Genomic DNA, 23,190 nt, shown 5'->3' with positions numbered 1-23,190 from the left:
GACCAAGGAGGAGATGGGCTGGTCCCAGACCTCTCTTAAATTCTTAAGTCTCTAGGCCTTAATGAAACTCCCTGTTTAAAATAATTACTCACTCTGAAATACTTTTCTCTTCAGCTTCCTCTATGACAGCAAGATAGAAAAGCCCTTTTCTTCTCTCTTCAAAATACTGAACAGAATTTCTTCTCTGGAGGTAAACTTTTGGTGCCTTTCAGCCGGAATCCACATTCTTAGGTGTTGGCAGCTGTAAAAGCAGAATAAGCTGACTGAGGCAGATCCTGTCTGTTCAGAACCTTCCCTTTGGGTTACCAGCCATGCTCCAGGACATCTAAACATGTTGTGTTCCTGTTACAGAACTGCTGCAGTTTGCAATCCTGTTTTTTTAAGAAATTAGCAATGTTTTCATAAAGTTGGTGGTAAATTGCTGTTATTCAAGAGGTATTCTTTGAGCCATCGCTGCTTGCTCAGAAGAAAGGCAGGAGAGCAGCACACAGCCTGCCTAGATTCAGACATCCCGATTTTTACTGCTTTTGTGCAGCTGACTGGGTCACTCAACAGTGCTGCTGACATGCCATGTGAATACAACCACAATAACTAGGGGAGTAAGCATTCATAGGTTTGCTTCCTTGCTTTTTATTTTGAGGACATGATGACTGATACCTGTGACTTTTGTCTTCTATTTACCACACTAAAACATTCTCAAGCCCCAATTTTATATAGATCGATCGATCTATATATAATATAATATAATATAATATAATATAATATAATATAATATAATATAATATAATATAATATAATATAATATAATATAATATAATATAATATAATATAATATAATATAATATAATATAATATAATATAATATAATTATTATTATTATTATTATTATTATTATTATTATTATTATTGTTTTTTCTCTGCAGCATGCTTAGTTGGTTGAGATTTTGTGTACTCTATGGAGAGTTTGAAGGGAAAATCTGCTCAGACGTTGGATGGCCTCCCTCTAGTGGCTGTCACGGTGGAATTAAAACAGGGCTGTGATCTACTGAACCCAAGGTTGTGTTTGCATCATCCACCGTATGCCATGAAAGTGTGTAAACTTGGGAAGAAGTCTTACACTTATTTATCAAAATACAAATCAGAAATACTACATTGTTGCCAAAGCTTATTTACAGCTTTTTCAGTCCTGAAAATGTTTTCTTCCCCACTTTCCCTCTCTCCCTCTGTGTCCTTACACAGGATGATGTGATACTGGTGAACCAAAATCTGCATGTAATTTTTTTTCCCCCCATTTCAGTTAGTCGGCCAAGTAGGACAAATATGCAAGCCCCTGTTTTTCAGACGTGGACTCCTGTGCCTGAAACCCTCTCTGGTTCTTCTAACCAGGCACATTGATCTAGTAAAAGATCCCATTTGCTATTACAAACCTTGTCCCAACAGATATTTAAAGAACATGTATGATCTGGAAAATGCAGCATCTTTATTCCGTTTCCAGTAGTTCTCAGTTATTCTCTCTAGTAAATATCAGTATCTTTGACAAAACCATATCTGTATGTATATCCAGCAGTTGTATTCCATGCTTAAGATCTTGCTGATTGTGATTCATTACACTCATCTTTTAGACACAAAAAGTGCCAGGAGTGCATGGCTGTGTTTGTATTTTTTTTATAGAAAAAGATAGTGATGACAGGGTAGCAAGACAAAAGTTGGAGCTAGAAAACATCCCACAAAATTAGAAAGCTCCTGCAGCTGCAAGAGGAGGTTTGCCCTGGTCTCTGTTTGTATCTCTCATACTTTGGCCTCCAAGTGTTAAGTGATTTGCAGGTGGTGTGAGACAACCCAACCCAAGCTGCATTTGCAGAACATTCCTAAAAGTCCTATCTCATGAGTTTATGCTCTGACACAGCAGAAATTAAGATTTCTACTGCTATTCTCTTGACTGCTTTTAGTGATGTTGTAGGCTGGAGTATTGTCACCTGAAAATACCAGTTGAATTTCCTCTGTCAGTGGAGAGAAAACAATACCTTTACTCACACTAGATTTCCCACAAACTTATTCTGGGTGCTATTTGTGTATTTTCACTGATTTCAATATAGTTGTGTTGATGTGAAATTGCTGTCGTTGAAGCTGACTGAAGTTCTCAGTCTTTTTTCTCATCAATACACATAACTATATTATGGATTAAGGATTCTAGAAATAAAATATTTGTTGCTAGTACTAGAAGAAAAAATGGAGAAAAATGCACACATTACCATGACAACCTCCATGACTCTCTTCCATATCAATCCACTTCACCACTTCCACCTCCCCATCATGTGTTGGCCATGTATCCTGGGACATCTGAAGCTAGGTAACAGAAAATCAAATAGTTAGTCCTTTCAAGGGGTTTGAGTTCAGGTTCATGTCCACTCTCTGGAATCTTTCTCCACAGAACTGGAGTAAAATGCTTTGGAATAAACATCAACAGATGCCTGGCTGCTAGCATAGTTGTCAAGTTTCTTCACTGGGAGAAGCTTTCATGACACAGACAAGATGCCACCCCAAAAGACCTAAAGACTTCATAAAAATAGAAATAGAATCCCTCTTCTGCAACAGCCTCAGTATGATACTGCACATGATCATTCATGGAACCTTCCCAACTAGCACTGTCCCCCAAGTGCTATTTGAACACTGGGCCACTAACACATAGTACCTTCACATGAATTTAGTAGTAAGTACGGGATTTTTCCTTTGGTTTTTGTTGTTTGTTGGTTGATTGACTGGTTGGTTGGTTGGTTGGTTTAAGGAAAGAGATTAACAGAACAAATTCAAGCATGATATAATTGGAAGGAGTTATTGAAACTCAATTACAGCCTATGATGTTATAATAATTTAGGCAGATCACAGGACCCATCCAGGATATAAGGAGGTAAGAGTTTATCCTCTGGTTCTCACTAATTATCACCTTCCACTTGTCACTGAAAACACCTTCTACTAGCCCAGGTTTTTCAAAAGTCCCATCCAAACTGATCTTGAACACTTCCAGGCATCCACAACTCCTCTGGACAACCTGTCCAGTGCCTCACCACCCTCACAGTAAAGGATTTCTTCCATATATCCAATCTAAACCCATCCTCTTACAGTATAAAGCCATTCCCCCATGTCTTCTCCCTACATGCCCTTGAGAAAGGTCCCTCCTTCCTTTAGGCTGAACAGCCCCAGCTCTCTCAGCCTGTCTTCATAGGAGGGGTGCTCCAGCCTCTGATCATCTTTGTAGTCCTCCTCTGGCCTTGCTCCAGCAGGTCCATGGGCTTCTTATGTAGGGGAGCTCAGAGCTGGACACAGCACTGCGGATGGGCAGAGCAGGGCAGAGGGGCAGAATAACCTCTCCCAGCCTGCTGGCCACACTGCTGTGGATGCAGCCCAGGACACATTTGGCTTTCTGGGCTGCAGGCACACTGCTGGGTCATGTTGAGCAGCAAACAGCCCCAAGCCCTTCTCCTCAGGACTGCTTTCAATCCATTCTCCCCAGCCTGTATTCATGCTTGGGATTGCCCTGACCCATGTGCAAGACCTTGTACTCGGCCTTGTTGAACTCCATCAGGATCACACAGCCCCCCTCTCCAGCCTGTCCAGGTCCCTCAGGATGCCATCCCTTCCCTCCAGCATGCTGACAGCCCCACACAGCTCAGTGTCCCCAGCAAACTTGCTGAGGGTGCCCTCAATCCCACTCTGTGTGTGTCACTGACAGAGATGTTGGACAGTGCAGTCCCAGTCCTGACCCCTGAGGAATGCCACTCGTATCAAGTGCCACACAACTCACACCAAGTGCCACCCCACAAAAACTGACTCATGATTTTCAAAACAACTGCAGAACTACCATAGTACTTTGCTGTAAACAGCAGTGTGTGTCAACCATAACCAGGACCTTGTGACTTTATTTCTCCACTTCTGTATATTGGGTTCATCAAATAAACCAACATACCAAAAAGTGTGGTTTTGTCCCAGGGAAAATTCAGAAAAATATTACTTTTTCACAGAAAGCATTAAGGTAATAAAGGTAACACTTTATGTATTGTTATGAAGAGGAGATAATGATGACAGGAGATAAATGCTTTAAATAGCCTCGGATGTGCATTATCATCTCAAATTAAAAATCTGTTCATAACAGATGGCAATAAATGTGGTGTGTGGGAAGTTTTGGAAAATGCTGATACAATGGCAAAGAAGAAAGATATCTGCCAAAACAGGAATGACCCCAGGACATACACAAAAATACTGGAAGGCACTGCCTTCCAGGAATACAAAACTACTGACTTCACATTATTCACCATTTCCCAAATAAAGAAAACTAGGCATCTTTGTAAGTTAATTAAAAAGTAGGGTAAAGTGTAGCTCAATATGTGGAAAAAAAAATTATCATATTTTTCTTTAAATAGTTGCTTGAGCGACTGATTTCAGATTCAGAATTTTCCTGGGGTGCTGTTCTTAAAAAGTTTGTCTGAGAAGTGATGTTGCTTATGAAAGTTAAAATGAATTTTGTCATGACCTGCTCACTCTACTTTTCTTCACCTGTTTCCTCCTGTTCCATCATGGTTAGCAGAGTTTGTCCTTGAAAACCAGGAACAGGAAAGAGCCACCTCGTGGGCAGCAATACTAAGCACTGCTCTGGAAACAAGTTTGCTGCCAGCAGGTCATAAGAACAGCCACCAGCAGCACTGCACTGCTCAGGTGTGGAGACAGCCTCAAGAGAGATGGGTTAGCCCCTCTGTTCTGATTTAATTAGCCCTAATTTTGTGCCTTTTCTTAGTGGTGCAGGTTTGGAGGAAGGAAAAACATTGCTTCAGAGCCTGGATCTCTCTCACAGGACAAAGGCAACACAACCCCAAAGGCAACATCCCCTCTAAGCCCTTCCCTTCAGTTTTTTTGCCACTATAATACCAGTGTGAGCTGTTCTGCACATGTTGACTCCAAGAGGCAGCCCCTTCCCTTTTGTCCTTGTACCACCACCACAGATTATAAAGGCAAACTCAGGCAGCTTACACAACATGAGCCATTGCACCCCCATTGCTGTAACATGCACACTTAAACCAACATTAGGCTGGAAATCTTGCACCATAAAAGGCTGCCTGATTTGCCTTGACCTTAGAAATGCCATACTTGTTATTCCAGGGTCAAACCTAGCTACCAACAGGCTGATCTCCCCCAGCCCCCTGAAACAGCCTGTGCTTCCCCTTCAGCACCTCCCTCTAGGCAAAGGGACAAATCCTTTACACTCCTATGCCACCCACTGATGTGAGCTCTTCTCCTGCACTTTACAAGCTGATGCATAGGAGTTTGCTCTTCAGAAATCTGTCTGAACTTTTCCCATCCTTGGGAATATTATTCTGCAAGACAGGGTTGAAATCGACAATACCTTTTGCAGGGCACTGAGGCCGTATATTTACATTTGGGACACATGCAGGGCCTCAGGTGGGTCACATATAAGTGGGCTGCAGGACACTTACAATCAGCAAGATTGTTGAGCTTCAAAGCAGACCTCAGAACCTGGAAAGAAGGAATTAAAACTCAGAAAATGCAAGAAGCTTATTTAAAACAAAGTGTTTTGATTTAAGGTAATGCATGTCATCTTCTTGAGCTGTTAGGCTGCTGACAGTCATAAGAGTGCTAAACTGCACCTCCTGTGTTTAAACATCTGATGGATAATAAGGAAAAGGTCTCAGTCCTAGAAGCTTCCTCTGATATATTTTGGAGGAAGCTTTTTTGTGCTGTTTTTGGCCCATAAACTAATTCTAGTGTCTATGGGAGAGTTGCAGTCCTGGTTCAGAGGAGCTGAATTCTAGAGGGTTGTTCAGGAAACACTTGCTTCTCCCAGTGGGAGTAAGCTGGACTTGTGGGGACATGCTGGGTGCCAAGGACAGGCAACAGGAGAGCTGCTCTGCAGGAACTGCCAGTGCCCACCCCAGCACCCATTTAGGCATGGTTGTGCCACTTTCCACCCTGGCTGTGTGCTGGCATCAGGATTTGCATCTCAACATGTGCAACACAGCTTTAGGTGTGGTCAGATGAATTTATTCATAGGTGAAAGGAGGGGGGATAGGCTCAGGTGGTCTGGCTGGGTCTTTTCCCTAAAAAAACCCAGGGCTGTTAGCAACTCAGCATCTGGGAATGTCAAGAAAAATCTCTGTTACTGCTGGGCTGAAGTTAGTTACATGCATGAGTTATCACAGACATTACCTGATGCTGGTATTTAGAGAGAAAAACAAATCTTCCTTAAATTATTCCATCTAATTCTCCTCTTCAAGGAGCTGCGTTCTTTGAAGCCTCTTCCACCAATATCTGATAGTTGAAAAGGTAAAGGAGAACCAAATGAGGGAGCACAAGCCCATTTAGTAGCTGTGCTTTTTCAGCAAGTCTTATTGAAGACATATTCATCTTTATCCCACCATCACTGCATGCTGTTTCAGTGAGAAGCAAACAGCTGGTTGTGAAGAAAAGGATTATCCTTGCAGTACTTAAATTCCAATGACTGAATTGCATATAGACCAAAGCCTGCTTTAAGTTATATCTTTTCAGGTGAGCTATAATATCTGAATGGGGGCTAGAGAACAAGAGTAATTTTTTAGAACTTCTGCAATTAAGGTGTTTTTGTGATTGCAACGCTTTCCCTTGAGCAGGTTTTTCAAAAGAGGAAGGTTTTGATGGTGAGATTACAGCAACTTTGTGGGCATGAGATTCAAAAACAGTCACAGGAAAATCCCTCTTTTTTTAATACTTTATTCCTATGAGAACTTCTTGCTCAATCAGGAAGTCTCATTAAACTAATGGAGAATAGGAACAAAAGAATGAGGATTAGTTATATGAGTAATGATGAAGACATAGGTACAAAATACCTTTTTTTCTAGAGCATGGCTTATTCAGCCAGCATCACTGTCTGGAACCATATGATAAAAAACATGTGTGTCTCTGTCTGTCTGACTTTTAAAGGGTGGGGACTAAGCTGAGGAAAATTAACAATTATACCAGACAGAACAGAACCACTGTGACGTGTGCGTTGCAGAGAAGGTTGTTCCAAGAGCCCGTCTACAAATGACAGTGGGATGGAGAGGTACCAAAATTATTTCAAATTACTAAGTTGTTCTGGTTAAAAGTTCAGTGCAAGCTAAAGCATCTGAAAAAAACCCCACGGGTTTGTCTGTTCAAGCAACTGGCCACGTAAAAACTTAAAACTTTAAAATAAGGAAATGGCTAACATGGTAGATTAATATACTAGTAGTGCTACTCAGAATTTTCTGGTATTTCTCTTTTATCTCACACTCACATCCAAGGGTGTTAATGTTCTTTGACTGCTAACAGCTCTGTTTGGGACCTAAGGCTACAGTATCAGATAACCTGCAGTGAAGGACAAGTCCCATCTCCCTTGAGATCCTACTGCCACTACTGGAGACATATCTGTGGCCATTTTTTTTCCTTCTTTTTTTTTTCTTATTTCTTCTTATTTTTCTTATTTTTCTGTCTACCATTCAGCTCCCAGCTGAGGAGTTGACATCAGGATGATAAAGATATTCTTTCAAAGTCTAGGAGTGATTTAACACTCCACCCATAAACAAGCTATCTACCATTTTCATTTCATTGTGATAATAGACAAAATTTATGGCTATATCAGCAACTTTCTGCCTAGAGAGAGCTGAGGTGAGTCTGACTCTTTGAGTCAATAACAGTAACAATAAGCAACTGTGTCAAAACCACTTGGAATTGAGGCTGGCACACAGCTGTGTGAATCCTTGGAAAAGTAAGCACAAGCTAGAATGAAAGCAGCATCATCTTCCATTGATTCCAAATTTTGGTGTCAGATTAGCAGCTACAGAAAAAAAACACTGAAAGATTGCAGGTTCAGGCTGCTCATGTTCTCAGATGTCTCTATCTGATGGAAAGCAGCCCTGTGGTTGATGTGACCTACCCTTTCAGATCATGAGTGCTCTGGGCTTGTGGGCTTGCACAGGACACTGCAGGCTACCTGCTCTAGTAACCAACTACCTCATATTCGCACTGATGCAAAAGTTTCTCAGGTTTCCAGCAGGCAGTGGCAGCATGCTGTACACCCCGTGTCCCTTTTCAGCTGGCACACGAGCAGCTGTGACACAGTGCTCCTTTCTCATCCTCTTCCCCTGGGACAGGTGACACGCATTTTGGGGAAGAGAGAGGAACCACACATTAGTGTCTTTTCTCGCGTGGCAGCCGGGAAGGGCTGCTCCAGCATGTCAGGATGCGCTGCAGCCTTGTTCAGCAGCCAGGGCAGACCTGGGCACTCGCACAGGAAAGGGAAGGGAGTGAATGGAAGATTGCTGTGGCAGCCAGTTGTTACAGGCAAACTTTCTCTTGCAGCTCCTAGCCTGAGGGGATTGCTAAGCGTTTAGCAGCTCTTATATTTCGACTGGTAATACTCACGGAATTGCTGCCTCAGCCGAGAGATCCCGCAGCAGCTTAGCGTGTTCCCACAGCTCCCTGCAATAAGGGCGTCTGGGAGATAGGAGTGCTGGGATGAGGTTATTGATGCTGGGCTTAGGGTGAGATGGGAAAACCAGCGTCTGGGTGTGAATGTTCTCATGTAGGGTTTTATTTGTGGTATTAGGAACAAAGGTCCTGGATGAGTGCCAGACCCTGCTGTCTCTTACACTTGTCATCAGGGAAGCAAAGCAAGAGGAAAGGAGAACATAGGAAAACTGGTCCCCACAGCAGCAGGGGCTGTTGCACATATCCTATTAAAGCAGGTAGGAAACAATGCCTCCAGTATGTTTCCCAGGCTACAGGAACATTTCTGGTGTCTTTCTAACAGAGCAGAGAGGGCAGAAGCCAACTTGCCAAGAGGCTGTCAAGCGGGACTCCAGGAAGGGTTATTTTGGCAACAAAGAGTTTCTGGTGCTCAGGCATCTTGTGCATACCACCTTCAGCAAGGAGAGCAGAGCCAACAGTGCAGCCACGTTCTGTTGTGCCACAGGTGAGCCAGCTCTGGAAAGGTTTTAGTCCATTGCACTAGAATGGGAGTCAGGTACCACTGTACCAGCGCTGGCCTTGCCGGTGGTCTGCTTTAAAACACTGGGAATATCATTTCACCCGTTTCTGCCTGCTTCTGTGAATGGAAAATAAAATCTCTGATCTCCCTTGTAAAAGCACGTTGGTGTCTCTGACTGGGAAGTGCTGCTATTACTTTTTGTGACCTTTATTTTCCCGCTCGAACCAGCAGAGGTGGCGCCAATGGACACACCCCTGCATACCCTGAGGGATTGTTTCTACTCAGACTGCTTGTGTCCCAGATCATTAATATGCTGGGACTGTATTGCATGAAAGTGAGGGCAGGAAGAAGTAAGGGGGATCAATAGCACGGCTTGGGGATGCACACCTCTCCCATGGCCATCAGAACTTACTTTAAATGAAATGATGGCCATCGGATGCTTTAAATGAAAAGAGGGAGGAAAGGTGTCCCAGTGGTAACACCGCTGGCCTGGGACATGGCCACTGACCTGCACTGTGGTGGTGCTTGCTTCTCCAGAGTCTTGGGAAAAGTCATTTTGGGCCAGACAGACACTTCAGACCTGGAAATACTTTCCCTTAATTCTCCCATGTTTCTCTTTCTTCTCTGAAAGGTGACTTTCAAGAATTTTCTGTCATGCAGGAGTCATGTGCAAGATAAGCGGCCTGAGATAAATACCAAAGATAAGTTCAGGCTGTTATTTGAAAACCAGCTGAATAGGATTGAAATTCTTTAGCCTTTAAGGGGGTAAGAAAAAGTCTTGGTCTTCATTACATGACTCTAGGAAATAAGCATGCTATTTTAAGATTTGTGGACAAGTCTTTTTTTATCTTTTATCTGAACTGAGATTATCATGGCTGATACTGATACTACAAATAACTGTTAGGTTTAGTTCTTTCATGGTATGGTATGCTAGCCATCCAAACTGGTCCTTAAATGACTCCTCTGCTTGCCTGGAGGCCTGTAACTTTTTGTTCTAACAGCTGGACCACGTCCTGACATCATTATCTCCCTTTGATGTGCCTGAAAACTTAAAGCAAGTGGCTTGGTCAAACTTGGACAGGAGTTTTTTGTCTGAGCCTAGAATTGAGCCCCAGGCTAACATCCCACACACTGAGAGGGATGACTTCTCACCCCAGAGCTGCCCAGCAGTCTTGGATCTGACTTGGATACATTCAGGTGAGTGCCTGAGTGTTATCCTTGTAAGTTTGGGCTCAAGATCTGTGCAACCACAGCCTCTGAGCACATCTGTCAGAGCCACATGGCTGCTTTTGGACAGGAAATCTAATGTGATGACAAGGAAAAAAAAAAGGAGGAAAAACACATACATGCTGTGGAAATGTTGTATCTTTCAGGTGCAAAGAGAACAACCACAAAAATTGTTATGACCGTACTGGAAAACACAGAGTGGTTATCATGGAAATAGCAATGAAATATGCAGGCTAAGTGAGCTGCACAGTGCAGTACAACAAATGTCAACCACCTAAAGCTTACTGACTGTGGAGAACATATCTACTCCCAGGTTTGTAGCTTCTGAGGCAATGGACTGTAATAAGATCACAGCAACCAGCTTCCTGGAAAAGTTATCTAGCTACAAATAATATATGCACATAATTACACTATAAATATCTCAATCAGTAATCACTTGTGCTTCTTGTGCAGGTCAGCTGTAAAATAGTTTTCAGAAGAGCAAGCACTATGCTCATAAAGTTATGTGATAATTTGAAAGTTAAAGTAAACATGCTCTGCCACTGTTACAGGTCCCTATGTTGATTTCCCACAAGTTACAGTAGGGAGAAGGTGGAAAAAAAGAAAAAGACAGGAGAAAAAATTTGCCTGTACTTCCATCCCTGCTTTGTGCTGGGAAGCACACAAATCCTGTTCATCTTCCAACCCTTTCCCAATCATGCAAATAAGGTGAAAGTAATAGTAAATACACACAGTAAAGATGAAAATACTGTTTCTGATTCTGCTTCTCTGCATAAATTCTGGACCTTGTACAATGGGGTCTAGGCAGTAGTTATGAGTTACATGGGTTTTTTGCAATTACTGTGGGAGAGCTGCTGTGTGTGGTCCCATAGAAAAGCAAATGAAGACTACAAGTCCACTCCAGCCTGAATTCAGATTTTCTGGGAGGAATTGACTTGAATTTATTGAAAAATATAATTTCCCAGACCAAAATGAATATCTTGTAGATAATTTCTTCACTAAAGAGCTTGCATAGATTGCATATTTTAATCTTTATTACTTCTCTATTTATCATCTCAGATTTTGCAGGTGAATCAGCTGACATGTCCAAGGATTTCTGTTTGAACTTAGATCCCCAGGCATCTTTCTCTCAGACATGGTATGGTAATTCTGGACAGCACAGACACCTCTCCCTCAATGCTCAGAAAGGGCCAGTAAGATTATTAAGTCATTATAAGTCATATTATAAGTCATATTATAAGTCATATAACAATTACATTTTTCATCTAGGTTTTGCCAAAATTAACTTCAGATAATGCTTCTGCATGTGTATGTGCATGTACAGCTATGAAACAGAATCATAAAATGGTTTGGGTTGGAAAAAGATCTTAAAGATTTTGCAGTTCCAAACCACCTTCCATGGGCAGGCATACTTTCCACTAGAACAAGTACCTCAAAACCCCATCCAATCCAGCCTTGAACACTTCCAGGGATGGGGCACTCACCACTTCTCTGGGCAGCCTGTCCCTTTGCCACACCACCAGCACAGCAAAGAATTTCTTCCTTATATGAAATCTAAACCTACCCTTTTAAAATTTAAGGCCATTCCCCCCACCCTGTCACTGCATACACTTGAAGTCCCTCTCCAGCTTTGTCCATGTGTGAAACAAGCAGAAGTGAGTGTATCCACAGAAGAAACAAGTGAAAGTGAAGTGGGATCCTGCAGGGCATCTCCCAGAAGTGCCCCTAGGGGCTGTTGGTGTCCAGCAGATGGAGAACATGCTGGTTCTGCAGCACAAAGAGCCAGGTGACAGCCACATACACAGAGCCAAAATAGATGATCAGGTTTTGTGGCTGGGGGTGTCTTGAACACTAATGTCCACGGCATGAAAGAAAAGAAAGAGTAAAATTGCTCCCTGTGCACGTATTTGGTGCAGGTGGTGATGTGGGGAGGTGGCAGCACCCTGGTGTGATGTTGTTGCCCTCAAGGCCCTTTAGCAGGTGGATGGTCTCCCTGCTGTTCTTCAAGGAGAGGTCCTGACCACAAGTTGAGAAGGTAGCACCAGGCTAAGGCCAAGGCCAAGCAGGTCTCCCAGGCAGTGGAGGTCAGTCCACAGGAGAGATGCTGCCCCAGACCACCCTCTTTGCCTGGAAACAAGGCAGGCACTGAGAAAGCAGCACTGCCTGCTGGAAGGGAAATGGCTCCTTGAATGGAATCCACACGAACACAGTAGATATTCTGGAGCATGAAGAGCTCCCTGAAGAAAAGCTGGAAGGTCTCAAGCTCTTCATGCCAATGCTGTGACATAAGCGAGGGTACAGGCAGCTCCTCAGCTGCAAGGTAGGGATATCTGTCTCACACTGGAGGTCCAGGGCAATGCTCTTTGTGGGCAGTGCTTTCAGGAGGACAACTGCTCCAGTGGAACTGAGGAGCTGGAATGGAGGTGGGCAAAGTTTCAGGAAGTAACAGAGGCTCCCCGATGCTCCTGCAGGGCAAGAGTACTGCTTGTTAAAAGATGCACAGATCCTAAGCTGAGACCACTACACAAGTCCAGCAAAGAAATGCACAACAAACACCACCATGAAGGGAAACCATGTCCCAGCTCAGTCACTGATGAATGCTGTCCTAGGGAGCACAGGCCTGCCCAGAGTGCTTTAAACTCATTCCCAATTTGATTGTAACACTGTATTATATTCAGGAACAAACAAACAAACAAACTCCACTCCCCTGTCTGAGACCTCAAGGCAAAATTGTCACGACAGCTGGTGACTATAAGGCCAGCAGCCTCTTTCTGTGCTCTGTGCATTCCACAAAGTGTGGAGTTCATAGACTTCCCACCTCCTCACTGGGTCAGCTGGCTGAAACACCATTTCTCCCCTTCTGCCACAGTCTTAACATGAGACCTCCAGCCAGCTGGAGTTAGGAGGGTGTGGAAGCAGAAAAGCAGGGGGGAAGATGCCAGCATTCCTGCAGGAGTCAGGATTTCACTGAGAAGGGTCTCAGTTGGGGGCAGAGATCACAGGTTGATTTTCTGAAGTGCAAAGGCTGAGATCTTTCAAGACATTTAGATGTCTTGGAAACTGTCAGATATTTTAAAACTACAGTTTTAAAAGCTACACAGCTAGGAAAGGGCCTAGAATCTCAAAATATATGCATTATATATATATATATGTAAGGAGATTCTTTGTTGTTGAAGCCTGCATTACTAGCATGGTTCGTGTGAAACAAGTAAAGCTACGTGCAGAAAATGAGATGAGTCTGCTCTTCACAGGAGTGCAATGCAAGATTTAATTTTTCCTTGGTGTGTTCTGTTGTTGGTTTGTTTTGGTTTTTGTTTCCTTGCACAGGCATTGCTGCAACACCTTTGCAGAAATCCAGAGTCACTGTGATCCTTTGGTACCAATAGCCTTTGGGGAAAGAAGGCTGCATGCCTGGTGCTGCTTCTGAATCCCAGGGCCTTGATTCTCTGACACAGTTAATATTTAGATACCTGAAAACATACATGTAAATGATTGCTGTGAGAAATTAATCTTCTGGGTTTTGAGGGATTTCTTTGGGTTTTTGTTTTTTCTGCCTTGTTCTGCTCTGTGGGAAATAGACCCATACTTAGACCCATACTTGAATTATGGGCAAAAATCACCAAACCAAACTAACCCTCCCCACCCCAGGAAAAAAAAAAAAAAAGCCAAAAAAAACCCAACAACTCACAAACAAAACAACCAAACCAAAGCCAGTCAAAAAAAAAAAAAATATAAAATATAAGTCATATAAGCCTCTTCAATGGAAAAAGTCTTTTTTGGATATTGGTATTGCTGACTTACAGACTCATCCAAAGTTCAGATGTAAGGAGCAGCCAAATCTAAATGTACATCTGGACCATATTAAGGCACCTATCACCAGCAAGGTGTGAGGAAATATCATGAGGGTCCTGGCTTCTTCTGTTGTATATTGTATTAGACCTCTGCATATTCTGGAGGCAAAAACAGAGTTATGGGACAAAAAAATAATAGATAATTGAGTTTACCATGCAATTTAACAAATAGGCTGTGTTAAAGGGTTCTGTGCTGCAGAACTAAAACTGCTGCTGAGTGTTGCAGTGCCACTCCTTTTAATTGTTCCCTGGACCTGCATTGAAACAATTTTCATTTTAGGCATGAGAGGAGTTTTTGGTGTGACTCCTGCACTGGAAACATATTCCCCAGTAAGACTGGGGATTGAAATGTCTTGCATGTGGATGAATGGGAATAGACCTTTTCAGACAACGAGGATATTATCTTAGGAATAGGGTTGGTACTCAGTAAACTGTTTCTGGTCTTAATAAATATAGGTAATTGGTTTCAGCTAATTTGTTAAAAATAATTAAAAAGCAAGATGCACAGGTTTTGCACTCTGGTTTTGAGTTCCTGTCAGAAATGATGAATGTGATGTTTTTCATGTTTATTTGGAGTCACTTGGCGTTTTTTATTCTGTTGTTAAGACAAAAGTATCATGATATTTCTTTTCCTGGCCCTCTCATGCAAAGCTGTCAGTTTGAACTGGCACCACTGTTAAATTCACAGTGAGCCTGTAGGGAGCACACAATTTTTCCTCAGTGTGGTTTTTCTGGATAGGAAGTGCAGGGAGCCACAGATTGCTGTTTTGTGCCCAGATAAAGGATCTCTTCATCCCTCACGCCTTCTGAACTGAATGAGATGAAACTTCCTTGGTCTTGTGTTGGTTTGGGATGTCCTACAATGTGCATGGTCTCTCTAAAACTCTCCTTGGAGCAGCTCTGTCAGGCAGGGGTCTTCTCTAACACATGCCTTACTCACATGTCCTGTCTGAGCTAGAAGGCAAATATATGCATTGTATAACACAGGGGAAGTGAAAGCAGACTGAGCAAAAAAGCAGACAAAATTTATTCCTCTCTCTCCTCTGCCCTACCTTTTTCCTTGTCCATAGCAGTCCCTGCTATTCCTGCACTTCTCAGCCAGCCATAATCTGAGTATTGAAAGAGGAGATTCAAACCTACCTGAAGCAGGAGCTCCCAGGCAGAGGCGTTGACACGGGACAGTCACAGCGCAGAGCACAGGCAGCGAACGGGAGGAGAGGTGAGATGGCACATGGAGGCAAACGCTAGCTCAGCTCACATGGTCCAGCAAAACCATCGGGTGATCCAATTGCACAGTCAGTGAGCACATCTGTCTGCACAAACAGCAGGGGCCAGACAATGCACCGTCTCCTGTGTCTGGCTCTGCTCCCGAGCCCCAGACACAGAGCCTCTTACCCTGCAGGAGCTTGTCTGCATTTGCAGTAGACTTTCAGTACAAAGGTTTTGGGAATAGGTAAGCTGCCTAGCCTCTCAGCACAGCACATTTTGCCAGTCAGACTTGCTGCTGCTCCAAAGCAGAGCACTCAACAGCTCCCTTCTCCAATTAATTTCCAACAGGGACATGTTCTCACCTCTGTGCAAAGTATTCCTCATCAGCTGCTCAGGAGCAGCAGCACAGCATTGTCTTCCCTGCTCATTTATCCTCTGTGCAGGGAAAGCAAGACATAATTAAACACGTCCTAATAGAGGACAGGCAGGCTGTGGTGGTGAAGCTGGTTTTCTTCTGTAAATATGACTAGATTTTATAGCTGACACTGGTGTAGCTGAGGCACGGATAGGGATCTGTTTTCTCACTGCAGATTAATACACACATTAGTGTACAGTAAAGTACGAATGTACACGTGCAGAATGTACACATTTGCCCTGGAGGAGTGTCCAAAGGCAGCTTGCAATGGGTTTTGCAAACGTTTGGGCACTTGCTAGCTTTATGAACATGAACCCAAGGTGCTCCCCTCGGTGTGTGAAGTGAGGCAGCTGCTGTTAGACCCTCAGAGAGGTGTCAGGTCAGGGCAGTGGCCCTGCAGCCTGGTGCCTGCATGGCCAAGGGTCTGCTCCCAGCTGCAGGTGTGTATGTTAGCATAGAGAGGAGTAAAGCAAATCCATTTGCAGGTTGGTAGTCACCTGCTGTGCCAAGCAAGTCTGACCACAGCCCTGGCTGCTGGTACAGGTGATTGACTGTGTCAGAGAGAACAGATATGTGGATCAGAACAATGTTATCATTTTTAATTCCACTAAACATATAGCATCATCATGCTCTTCATTCTGACAGTATCACTCATTGACAGGTACAACATGAGCAGAGAACTCATAGGGATCTAGAAAACACCTTCTATCGAGAATAACTGAAAAATATATATGTTTATTGTGGTACTAAAGAAAAAAAAGTGCAGGAAGTCTTCAAATATGTAAAAAAGGTAAACCAGAAGCAAATTCTGGTTCAAACAGGAAGGGAGTAGCTGATTCTCCCTGTTCTCTGTGCATAGGACAAGAACTAATCATCTTAGATAACATCAGAAGAGGTGAAGATCAGACATAATGGAAGCTTTGTAGTGATAAACAGTTAAATGTGGATTAGATTGTCTGGAGAGGCTGGAATTTTCCTGATCATGGTTTTCATTGGTAGGTTAGGCGTAGCTTTTTCAGCAGTTTTACAGGTCATACTGGTTCACACCTGGTGATTTTCTAGGTCTTTTCCAGCTTTCTTTCCTATGATGGTCTGTATTACAGTTCCATACCTTGGTTGTAGCTTGGCTGAGGATCCTGTTATACTCGGCAATGGTAACAAGAGGAGTTTGTTGTCATTTAGAAATATGCTCATGATGTCTGCTAATTGCTATTTAATATTGCAGTTTGGTTGAAATTAGGACAGTCTTGGACCATTCAGGAAAAAAAACACTTGTGATATTTTGTGATTCATCTTAAGTATAAAAAAAAAAAATCATTTAATAAATGCTAAGTCTGTAACAGTTTACTTCTTGACAAGTATTTCACATCTCATGTCTTTTCTCATCATAACACAAATTAGATTGATGACTGTTCCATTTCTTTTTCCTTCTGTGAATTATCAGGATTTTTTTCAGAGGGCTGTAGTAGGTATCTGCTGTCCTTAATGTCTTCCTATCTAGGAGAGATTTTTCAGTGGATTTAGGTAGAGCCAAGCCAGGACTTGCCTTGGGAGAGCATTTTTCTCCTCACCACTAACATCTGTGGGGTGTCACCTGAGTTTTGGGGCTCTGGAATCTCCCAAAGAGTTTTAGGATTGAAAGCATCCCCATCACACTGAACTGTAGTGTGATTACCCCCACTCGGGAGGTGATGTTAAGCATCTTTGACTGTTAGAGCCTTCTTTGTGAGTAATAAGAAACCACTGGCAGGAGTACAAACCCTGGCAATTGGAAAGGAAGTCGGCCAGCGCTGCACAGCTGAATTTTTCTTCCCACCAGTGGAAATGTCACCATTTGTAGAGCAAAGTTTTTCTTAAGATTTAGCCTAAGATTTTCAAGTTCTGTTGCCTTGTTTTCCCTTTGGAGGCTTTACTGTGTGCCAGGGTCTCCTCACTGTATAACCAACAGCCTGGGCAAAGCAGCCTGTGCTGCTAAGCCCTCCACCTCGCACGGCAGGAGCCCCAAACTCTCTCTAAAATTTACCACGGTTCTAATGCAAACATAGAATTTTCCCCCCTGTCTTTGCCATCCTCCGACATACGGAAGCCTGTATCACCCTTTTCAGAAGGAGCCCTGCTTCTGGAGCTGCTGATGAGCTCAAAACTGCTCAGCAAAAGCCTCCAACTCCACTCCTGGGTGTTTCAAATTGCCAAGCACCTTTCTGTTTGCTTTTGCTTAGGGTGGAGGCTCATGTTTATGTTTTGGTCCCTTGTTCCACTGCTTACACAAAAACCTTTTATGGCTGCCTTACTGGAAGGGGAGTGCCTACAATCACCATTCCCCATGGGGTTAAAGACAGACCCTGATGGCATTACTGAAGCTGGGACAATCTTGTCTCCACATATTGGGTCACTGGAAAGTTGCCAAGACAATTATAAAGGGGCAAAGAGGCCTGAAAACTGCTGGAAATCTCCTGCCTTGCACAACATCGCATTCCTCAGCTCCTGCAGACAGCCTTGTCTTGTCTGGTCCTTTCCTGCTAGACAGCTTCTTCAGGCTGAGGTTTTCTTACTGGATTGCCCAGTTACTATACACACCTGGCAGCTGGTATCCTAGCATCTGTTTTCTGTCCTGAGACAGGTTATTTCATGGTGCTTTCTGGAGCCTTTCTTTTGCAGCATGTCTGGATCCTGCTTTGAATTACAATTGTACTCTGCAGTCAGAATTCTGCAAGTGTTTGTTTCTTTTCTTCCAGTTTAGCTCAATTTCTGTTTGGGAACTACTTACAGCTTCTTGCTTGCTGCTCACACTGAGAATAACCCTTGTCCTGAGCCCCAAGCCCTTATTTAGGTTTAGATTTTGCTATGCTACTTCTTATTTACAAGGAATGTAGACTTTCCCCTGTACCTACAACAATCAGAAGAAACAGTCAGCTTTATCCCTAAGCCCTTGCTTATTCCATCTCTGTGGGCTCTTTTACATGGCTGGGCAAGTTCATGATAGAGAATCATTTTTGGATACATGGCAGTTTTGTCCTTCTCAGAAGGTGCTGGTCTACAAATGTCTGTAGGCTGGAAGGGTGCCAGGAAAAGTCACACATTTGGTTGCACATCTCCTTTGCTCTTCCAAAGGCCTCAGCACCTTCTGGGTTCACAATACCAGTCTGGGATGTTATAACCCTCCTGAGGTTCCTGCTCCATCTCAGGGATGCACAGACCATTGCTTTTCCCACTCTCAGACCCTTTTCACACACACACAGAGCTCAGCTGCAAACACTGCCCTGCTCCAGCAGGTTGTCAGCAGATTCTGAGATTTCTCCGTCAGGTCTTGCTCAGGACATTGCATGAGTTCAGTGTCTTGAATGGTGGCTTCTCTTGTGACTAAGCAGCACGGGAGTCTGAGCTGCTCCTGCTGGTCAGCCTGAACAGACCACAGAGAGATGCACTGCACCCCTCAGCAGGCTCTGAGGTTTCTTACACACCCAGCTTGCTGTGTCCATCATGTTCTCTAACCAATACAGCAGTTCTGGAGTAACTTGGCTTCCCTGACAGAAAACAGTGGTGGATTTATGTGCCTGTATTCATACAGTACCATATTAAAAATTTCAGCTGGGCCATCTCATAGTGGAAATAAGACTTTTTCCAGGGGCATTAGCTATGAGATCTCCAGAGTTATAGCCACATTAATCATGAATTCCCCAAGAAACTGCCCTACCCCATTAAATACACTGGCATATTTTTTAATAAGGTCACCTGCCTTGTGTCAGCTGAGATGGAACAATTCCCACTTTCATTACCAGTTTGATCAATTTAATATCCAGCCTGCTCAGGGACTAAGCTCTAGTGATGCTGCTGTGTGTACAGAATGAAATTTGTGGTGTTTTACATCCTATTTGATTGAGTCTTAAAGTGCATCATGTCTGTTGATGCCCCCCTGCTTTACCTTTCTCTTGCAAAGGTGAATTCTTATTCTCTTTTCCTCCTGCCAGTCCCACTGCTGCCACACCAACATGGAAAACTGAGCAGCCATCTGGGGAGCTAGCTGAAGCTTCTGCTTGTTCTCACTTTCTTCTGGGACCTGACTGCATTCATGGGAACACCAGGAGTGTGGTCCTCTTCCTGCTCTAAGTGTCCCATATTCCACCTGGTTTCAGTAGCATGGACACCCAGGGCTGTTTATCAGCTCTATGTGGCACATCAGTTGCAGGCCTCCATACTGTCCCCTGCAGTCTGTCCCCTGGTGTTCATCAACCTGCACCTTCTGATCTGCAGTGATAAACTCTCCTCTGGCAGCAGAACTGCCTCCTGATGCGGGGCCAGCAGTTGCTTTGGCACCTGTGTGCTGTCCCTTTTACCCAGCTTTGCAAAAAGCAAACAGTCCTTTTGACTCCTCTAATGCAACTATTTACCATAGAATTATATATTCAAGGAATAGGATGGAGAAGACCTCCAAGATCATCGAGTCCAACCTTTGACCAAACACCACCACACCAACTAAACCAGAGCACTAACTTCCACATGCAGTCAGCTCTTAAACACTTCAGGGATGGTGACTCCACCACTTCCCTGGGCAGCCTGTTCCAATGCTTTACCACTTCAGGGGGAAAATTCTTCCTGATGTTCAACCTAAACCTACCCTATCACAGTTAAAGTAATTTCCTCTTGACCTCAGTCATTTGTTCACTGGGAGGTCAACCTCCACCTAACTGCAGCCTCCTTTCAGGTAGCTGTAAAGAGTGATAGGGTCACCCCTGAGCCTCCATTTCTCCAGGCTTAACATCCCCAGATCCTTCAGCTGCTCCTCATGTGACCCTCTGATTTCCACTGCCCTTCTCTGGACAAACTCCAGCCCCTCAATGCCTTCCTTGTGGTGAGGAGCCCAGAACTGAACACAGGATTTGAGGTGTGGCCTCACCAGTGCTGAGTATAGGGGAACAATCACAGCCCTGGTCCTGCTGGCCACACTATCCCTGACACAGGCCAGGATGCCTTTGGCCTTCTTGGCCACTTGGGCACTGCTGGCCCATGCTCAGCCACTGTCAATCTGCATCCCCTGGTCCTTTTCTGGTGGGCAGCTTTCCAGACACTTCTGCTCCCCATCCCGTAGAGGTGCATGGAGCTGTTGTGGCCAAAGTGCAAGACCTGGCACCTGGTCATGCTGAAGTTCATTTCATTGGCCTTGACCCTTCAATCCAGCCTGTCCAGATCTTCTGCAAAGCCTTCCTGCCTTTCAGCAGATCAACACTCCTGCTGAACTAAGTGTCATCCATGGATTTATTGGGGGTACACTCAATCCCCTCATCCAGGTCATGGATAAAGATACTAAACAGAGCTGTCCCCAGTACTGAGCTGGGGGAAGCCCTGCTAGTGACTGGCCATCAAGGGGATGTGGCACCATTCACCATCACAGTGGGTGACCATCCAGACAGATTTTAACTCAGCAAAGAGTGTCCCTAAGCAAGCTGTGGGCTGCCAGCTTGTCCAGCATTGTGCCATAGGAGTCCAGGAAGGTAACATCCACAACCTTTCCCTCATCCATCAGGCAGATCACCTGGTCATAAAAGGAGATCAGGTTGGTCAAGCAGGACCTGCCTGTCATAAACCCACACTAGCCAGGCCCGATTTCCTGATTGTCCTGTCTGTGCCATGTGATTGCACCCAAGATTATATGTTCCATAACTTTTCCCAGCACCAAGGACAGGCTGACAGGCCTGTATTTCCCCAGATCCTGCTTCCAACTCTACTTGGGGATGGGCTTTTCATTGACTAACCTCCAGTTATCTTGGAGCTCCCGATGATAAATGTTATAATTTAAACACAAGCAGTTGGTTTTCAGTTTTCTTTCATCCAAATAGTAGTGGAGAATGGCTGTTAATGGCTCCTTTGGATTGGGCTTTGGTCCTTTGTAACCCCGCTGATTCAGAGGATTTCTCTCTGGGCAGCAAGAAAGGCACATGGCTATGCCCTGAAAAGTGGGTGGATATGCTCCAAAGACTAGATCAATGTAAATATTGCAAGTCTTCTTGGGAAAATAATTATCCCATATTTTCACAGATAATTTTAACCGGTAGTCTTCTGTGTTTGTTATGTAATGCTTGAGGTTTTGGGGAACAACCCGGCTAGCAACATCTCAGAGGAAAAAAAACAAAGAAATATGGCTAAATGAGTGGAATAGAGTGGCAATTTATAATCTACTCAGTTCTGTAATCCATAGAGGGATACTAAAGCAGAAAAAAAAACAAAACAAAAAACCAAAATAAAACAAAACAACAAAAACCCAAACAGAGCACAATCGCAAACTTCAAATAAAAGCAGGATCCACTGACAGGCATTCTCTGAAGGGGCCGGGCACCTTTCAGTCACTCAGTTCTCCATTCCCTGCCTATGTTTAATGCTGGCCGCCTTTCCCGCGGCATCCCGGTCACAAGACGGGTGGCTCCAGTGGTGTCGCAGGCTGGCAATAAATGACTCGTTCCATCCATCCATCCATCAGGTTGCTGCCCGAGTGCGGGCCAGCCTGACAAGCCGATCCCCGCCGGGAGAGCGCTTGGGCTGCTGAAGGTCCCCGCTCCCCTCCATCCGCAAGCTGCACTGCCGTTTGTCGCCTGTGCCACTGGATGGCAATGCTGGATAAAGCATCGCAGCGGGGAGAGGAGGAGGAGGAGAGGAGGAGGGCTCGCAGCCGGCAGACGGACGGGTACGGGCAGCGCAAGGCAGGAGCGGGCAGTGCGGCGGAGAGCCCGCGGGGAAAGCGTCCCTCTGGGATTGTCGCACCCTTTGCTGTGATTTTCAACCCGAAAACAGATGCCCGAGCGTGATTTCTCAGGAGCCCCGCACTTGGAGGGCTCGAATCTCGGAAAACTAATATTTGTGTAGAGTTTTTAAGCGTCGGGAGGAGTTGTCGGCAAGAGCGACTGGAGTCATGCATTGGCGAGGCTTGCTAGAAATTGCCCAGTTTTTATACTTAAAAACTGTACATACACTGTTAAAAAAAATGACTTTGTAAGCACGGCATGGCTGGGCTCAATGACTATTCAGTGAACTCATTTGAATGTGCATAGGCAGGGCTTGCTTGAACTGCTGCATCAAAGAGAAATGCTGAAATGAGTCATTTGTGAATCACGGCTTATTTTCTGTTGTTAGCTCATCTGGAATCCCATGGTGATCAAACAGCCTTTTACAATGTGTTAATACATCGCTACTCCATGTGTTTAGCAACAGCTCTGTTCCAATAAATTGTAGGTAGTCACCCATTACAAAGAGGCAGTTTTTTCCTGCCGCGTGTAAACCGGCTGGGAAGAACTCGGAGATGAAAACATCAGCAAAATTCCGTGCTGTTCCAAACACTGCTGTCCGCTGCTTCCATCCCAATATCATACATGTCTTCTGTCTCCTTGCTTGCAGGGCACAGCCCAGCCAGGAGAGATTGCCTGTAAGGACTAGTGTTCCCATCCTCCGAGAGACTGCAAGCAGGCAAACCACCTTCCGGGCACAGGAGTGAAAGGGAGGCAGGAAAA

General features: G+C 44.3%; 1 protein-coding gene across 1 annotated transcript; it reads right to left on the bottom strand.

Annotated features, from left to right (window-relative positions):
- Positions 1-2,217: 2,217 nt before the first annotated feature.
- On the bottom strand, positions 2,218-12,506 carry GCNT2 (glucosaminyl (N-acetyl) transferase 2 (I blood group)). The gene is given in 7 exon segments (XM_056482822.1): positions 2,218-2,346; positions 11,996-12,052; positions 12,054-12,160; positions 12,163-12,279; positions 12,282-12,376; positions 12,378-12,409; positions 12,411-12,506. Coding segments are annotated over 7 exon segments (633 nt in total).
- Positions 12,507-23,190: the final 10,684 nt, after the last annotated feature.

The sequence above is a fragment of the Oenanthe melanoleuca genome, chromosome 2, assembly GCF_029582105.1.
Source record: "Oenanthe melanoleuca isolate GR-GAL-2019-014 chromosome 2, OMel1.0, whole genome shotgun sequence".
Classification (NCBI taxonomy): Eukaryota; Metazoa; Chordata; class Aves; order Passeriformes; family Muscicapidae; genus Oenanthe; species Oenanthe melanoleuca.
This window is presented reverse-complemented; position numbering and strand designations above follow the sequence as displayed.